This window comes from Eubalaena glacialis, chromosome 3, assembly GCF_028564815.1.
Source record: "Eubalaena glacialis isolate mEubGla1 chromosome 3, mEubGla1.1.hap2.+ XY, whole genome shotgun sequence".
NCBI lineage: Eukaryota > Metazoa > Chordata > Mammalia > Artiodactyla > Balaenidae > Eubalaena > Eubalaena glacialis.
This window is the reverse complement of record NC_083718.1, coordinates 114,042,156-114,048,155: the sequence shown is the minus strand read 5'-3', so window position 1 is coordinate 114,048,155 and position 6,000 is coordinate 114,042,156. Positions and strand designations below refer to the sequence as shown.

The 6,000-nt window shown below is 33.4% G+C and overlaps 1 protein-coding gene across 2 annotated transcripts in view; it reads left to right on the top strand.

The window, feature by feature from the left end:
- The first annotated feature begins 773 nt into the window (after nucleotides 1-773).
- Nucleotides 774-6,000, top strand: part of BRDT (bromodomain testis associated) — a 52,225-nt gene continuing 46,998 nt past the window's right edge. For both annotated transcript variants that reach the window (XM_061186320.1, XM_061186319.1), the window contains exons 1-3: nucleotides 774-962; nucleotides 1,719-1,856; nucleotides 3,606-3,720. In XM_061186320.1, the coding sequence (XP_061042303.1) occupies nucleotides 774-962; nucleotides 1,719-1,856; nucleotides 3,606-3,720 (442 nt within the window). The remainder of the gene's footprint in view (nucleotides 963-1,718; nucleotides 1,857-3,605; nucleotides 3,721-6,000) is intronic.

Here is a 6,000-nt window from a genome sequence, read left to right as displayed (position 1 = left end):
TGGACAATTTATTTAATAGTCATACTTTGCTGATACACTTGGTAGTACCTTTGCTCTTTTATCCTTAAAGTAATAATGTTGTCTAGGAATGTTAGATACCATCTTTCAGAAATATTAGTGAAGCTTTAAACTATTTTATTTTAGGTGTAGAAATATGCACTAAAGAGTAGCATATTAACACTTGTCATTTTTCTTCCTAATAATTTGCTTTTAAAATAAATCACTTTATTTAAATTAGCCAGAAAAATTCCTTTGCCTTTCTCCCTTCACTGATTAATAATTGTAGAATAGCTATATACTCAGATAGTTATTCTTTAACCATCTCTTTAACATTCCCTGTTATTTCATTTTTACCAGGAATTTATAGACTTTTCCTGCTCAGACCTCAATTTGTGTTTAAGAAAGGCAGAAAGAAATTACTGTAAAAGATTGGAATAACTTAAATCATCCAAAATGGAGGCATACATAATGAAACAACTTTTAGTACTTACATAGAAAAAGGTTCGTATTTGTTTACAAATAAATTTATCATTTGGCTTTTCTTTTTTTCTTTCTTTTTTTTTTTTTTTTTGCTGTCCTAGTCATGATATGCTTTAAAAAATGAGATCTGCTACTCTTGAAGGAAACTTTTCTGTTCCTATAAAAACCATTTTAAAGGTGCTTTGAAAATAACTCAGTTTTTTTGCTGTTTGTTTTCTGGTTTCTTTTTTTTTGTTTTTTAGGTCATGTACCTATAGACAACATTAGAATATAAGGACTTGAAGCAGTTGAGAATGTCTCTGCCAAGTCGACAAACAGCTATTGTTAACCCTCCACCACCAGCGTATATAAATACTAAGAAAAATGGGCGATGGACGAATCAACTGCAGTATCTACAAAAAGTTGTCCTGAAGGCTTTGAGGAAGCATAGTTTTTCCTGGCCTTTTCAGCAGCCTGTGGATGCTGTCAAACTAAAGTTGCCTGTGAGTGTGTCTTATAATTATGTTAGTTTAAAACAAGTAAAACCCTGTAAATATCCTCTGATAGAAATAATATTATGAAATATATTTAACTTAGTAAACAAATTATTCAGCACCACTAAAGAATATCCCAATGAGTATTTTTTCCTAAAACAAAAAACTCGTTTTTCTGAGTATTGAAATTCTCATTTTAGCAAGTTGTGGTAAATTGTAAGTATCAACATATGCTTTCTTGTTTATAGCATATGTCCCTTGACCTTTTGGTGTAAGGTTGTCATAAGTGTTCCCTTCTCCAAGAAGTCACTCTTGACACGTCCTGACAGACTTAGGTGTTTCATATACAGAATTCAACTTTAGGTCTTATATTAGGAATTTTTAGCCATCTGATAACAGAATGGTTAAGTAATTTGTAATATAACTAGTAAACTGTAGAGCTGGGATTGTACTCTGGATTTGTCAGACTCCATAAATTCTAGTTTCTTTTTCTTCATGCCCTTGTTATTTTCCAGGATGGTTCTACTCTTATATTATTTCGTTATTCTTTCTTTATTGGCTTTTTTTTTCCTTCTCTCTGAAGAAAAATGCCATGGTAATCAACTTTGCTTCTCATCGCAAAAGGTATTGGTTTCTATATTATCGCTTTTAATCAACTGCTCTCTCTAGTTACAGGTGTATAGCTTCTTAAATTTCTTTGTGTACCAATTGTTGTAGTGAATTCATTCTTACTACTAACATTTAGAATTTCTTCTTACACCATAGGATTATTATACCATTATAAAAAACCCAATGGATTTAAATACAATCAAGAATCGCTTGGAACATAAATATTATGTGAAAGCTTCGGAATGTATAGAAGACTTCAATACAATGTTTTCAAATTGTTATTTATACAACAAGGTCTGTAAGCCTTATGCTATACTTGCTAATTCTTTGCTCTTACATACAGAGCAAAGAGATGTGTATAAACAAGTGTGCTGATTTCAAATTTCAAGCCTTCATTTGGGGTACATTCCATATTTTTAAAAATAATGTTTTTTACTTTATTTCCTAATTTTCATGTATCAATATTCGTTCATTTTGCCATATTTTTTGCTATATTTTTGTCTGAATAGCTATAATGGCTTACTATGTTTTAAAAAATAAAATACTAATGATTGCTGGTTTCTGTGAATAAAGTGTTATCTCAAAATGTTTTCTACTACACTTCTGCCATTTTAGTTATAATATGAATGATAAATCTTATTATACACTAATCTTGGTTAAATTTTTATGGTATGGATCTGTAGTTATAATCTAAGAAGCCAAACAAATGACATACTTATTTTTTCTTTCAATAAATTTATTTATTTATTTATTTTTGCCTGAGTTGGGTCTTTGTTGCTGGGCGCGGGCTTTCTCTAGTTGCAGTGAGCGGGGGCTACTTTTTGTTGCAGTGCGCGGGCTTCTCATTGCCGTGGCTTCTCTTGTTGCGGAGCATGGGCTTTAGAGTGCAGGCTCAGTAGTTGTGGCGCACGGGCTTAGGTTGCTCCGCGGCAAGAGAGATCGTCCCACACCAGGGTTCGAACCCATGTCCCCTGCATTGGCAGGCAGATTCTTAACCACTGCACCATCAGGGAAGCCCAAATTACATACTTCTAAACGTCATACAAGTTAACTTAAAGATCAGACACATTGTGTTATATCTCAGTAGTAGTTTTGCATTTGTGTTAATGTGTTAGCCTGTATGATAATATATGTGGACATTTTGAACTTAATCTTCACTTTTGCTTTCATCCGTAAAATTGGATTTGTGTATTCAATTTTCCTCCATATAGGATTCCTGTTTCCCTAAGTACTGCATCCTTTTCAAGCTGTTCTATGCTATCTAAAAATTTTAAAACTTATATTCCATTTATTCAAAATCACTAGTGACACTGAAATGTAATAGAAATGTTGGTTTAGTTTCCAAGGTAATCATCAGTGCCACCTTATGTATAATAGATTTAAGACTATTAGCTAATATGAATTTTTTAAAAATCAGAACTAATGGTATTCTGAAAGTACCATTGGCAAATTTCATTTTAATTTAATAATTGTAAAGAGTCCTCTTACATTTAATTTTTTAAAACAAAATTCAGTAATTTTCCTGAACTACCTAACTTAGAAATAGGGGTCTGCTTTAGGCTTTGCTTTGTAATTTAGTTTTTTCTCAGTAGTGAAGTAAAGCAAGATGAAGACTTCTAAGCAGATAGTTAAGATTTAAAACTTAGCTCTACAGTGTCACTTTATTGCTTAGTTAATTGAAAATTGAATCACATCAAGTCAAACCATGAGGTACTTTTCACAGCCATGAACAAGTTTTGCTTTAACCTATTTGTAAGGTAGAAATTCTAATTTTTAATACCTTTTTGTATTAGTAGGATTGGTTGGATTTTAACCCTCTAGTGCTCAGAATGGCATCCTCAGTCCTTTTTAGAAGTTATGGGGGTAGGATGTTAGAATTTTAAATGTGAGCTGCTATACTTAATTTAGAAGCGATAAATACTGTTTAGTAAATACTGTCTAAGAGTACTATGGCACTGCCTTCACTAAGGTAGCCTGAATTATAGAAATTTGATACAGTGGCCATACTGTGTAAACTTATGTTACATTTTATATATTTTCTAGCCTGGAGATGACATTGTTCTTATGGCACAAGCTCTAGAAAAGCTGTTCAAGCAGAAATTATCTCAGATGCCACAAGAAGAGCAAGTTATGGGTGGTAAGGAAAGAATAAAGAAAGGTAAGCAAGAAAAGGTTTATGTTCTCTTTCTTTCTCTTTTTCATATATATTTGAATGTGTGTGTAAGTATAATGACTAGAATTAAATAATAAATCCCTGGGAATTCCCTGGCGGTCCAGTGTTAAGACTTGGCACTCTCACTGCCAAGGGCCCGGGTTCGATCCCTGGTCGGGGAACTAATATCCTGCAAGCCATGCAGCATGGCCAAAAAAATTAATAAATAAAAATAAATAAATAAATAATAAATACCTGAAAGGAGGTAGACATCTAGAAGTCCTTCTACATCTAAAATGTCCCTTTAAACAATCTGCTAAACCTTGAGCACAAGGATGGCTATCATACAAGATTGGGAGGACTGTATAGATTATGGCCTTGGAGCAAAGTTTCCTATAGAATAGTGCGATTCACATAGTAGGCACCAAATAATTCATAGTTGCTATTACTGTTTTAGTGGATCATGTATCTGTGCTATACTAATTAAGAGGGCCAAAATTGCCAGCATTTCTCTGTGTCAGAAGATCCCATAGCTAAGAATGAAGTGTTGCTGTTGGGTCTGAAGATTCTCTTTTTCTAGCTCTTAACTCAGAACTTTAGCGGGAGATGTTTTACAGCTAATAATTCTAATATTTAAATATGAAGTTATAAAATTAATCTTAAGTATTCAGATTGGTTTATTGTAGAGGTTAATCAAGATTGTCATACGTCAAATGTTGGTTTATCTTTGGGTCACTGAAGCTGTAAACCTTGGTCAAGTTCCTTAATCATTCCATGTTAGTTTCCTCATCTATAACATCTGGAAAATATTTAGCTTTCATGGTTGTAAATTTTTGTAAAGTATATGTTAAGTGGCTGGGACATATGAGACTTGTACCAATTCAGGTGATGGTTGAGGTTGTTTTATTGATAGTGTGATGTACTTTTTTGCTGGTTGTTAATAGATCTTTAGGATGGGTCATGACTTACAGCTTGCTTTCCATCCATCCTGTGAGATACTCACTATTTAATAAAGTTTTTATTTTATTATTTTTGGAGAAGATTGATCATAAGTCTACAATATGAGCATAGGTTTCCACAAGAGGTTTAAAATAAGCCCTTGTGAGGCAAAAAACACATAGATCAGTATGTTACTTAAATTGTTAAAACAAGGTGATAATTATTGCTGACTTAAAATATTATCTCTAGCAAGGTGAAAATTACTTACCTTTAGAATGTTTTCCTTTAAAACAACACTTTAACAGTTTCTTGATGGTTAAGTTGTAGCTACTTATTTCAGGTGCTCAGGTTATTGCTAAAAGCATAGGTTTCCCTTAGATGAAAGTTCTTTGACTTTGTTTTTCTGTCAGTACCTACTTGGATGTTTGTCCCTATAAGGCACGTACTTTGGGACTACAAAAAAGTATAACCACCCTAACTCTCAGTTTAAATTTACATTTAAGTTAGAAATAAAACTTTTTAAAATAATGCAATGCATTACAATAAGTGTCGGGTGAAATTACACGTGGTGTGTGCTATGGTTCAAGAGTGAGAAATTGACTTGCACTGGAAAAGCTGGGAAAGGCTTTAGAGGTGATAGAACTTGAGTTTGGCCTTGACAGATAGGTAGGATTTGGCTTTGGTGTGAAGGTCTAGGTTTCCAAGTAACTTTTAGTAGGAGCTTTCTACTGCCTAAGTCATGTCATTTTTTATGCACAGTGGTAGGGAAACTGCCATGTGACGGTAGCTAGTCTAAATAATGTGGTTACATGTTGATACTTTATGGCAAAGAAAAAAATTTTTTTAAGTAGTACTTTGAATTGAATTGGTGTTGATTTACTGATTGAACAAATATTTGGGTACCTCTTATGTACCAGAACACTGTTCTGTATTCTTGGGATATATCAATGAACAAAACAAAAACTTTTGCCATCTCGGAGTTTACATTCTAGTAGTGAAACAGAGACGTACGTGATAGGTTCAAACTAGGCCTCATTGAGAAGTTAAGATTTGAACAAAGAACATTCCAGGCAGAGGGGTCAGCTAGGGCAAAGGCCTTTTCCCTTCCATCACTTTGGGCCATTGCCTTCATTTATGACCTGGATCTTGCTTCCCTCCTTACCTTCTTAAGGATTTTATTCCTTTGGTTATCCCCTTTGTTTCCTGCGTCATTAATCTTTCATTCTCTATCAGGTTAGTTTTATTATACTATAAACATGCTCTAGTATCTCATCTTTAAAACTCACCTTTTCCCTATATCCTTCCAGCCACTGTCCTGTTTTTTGCTTTCCTCTTACATACTCATGA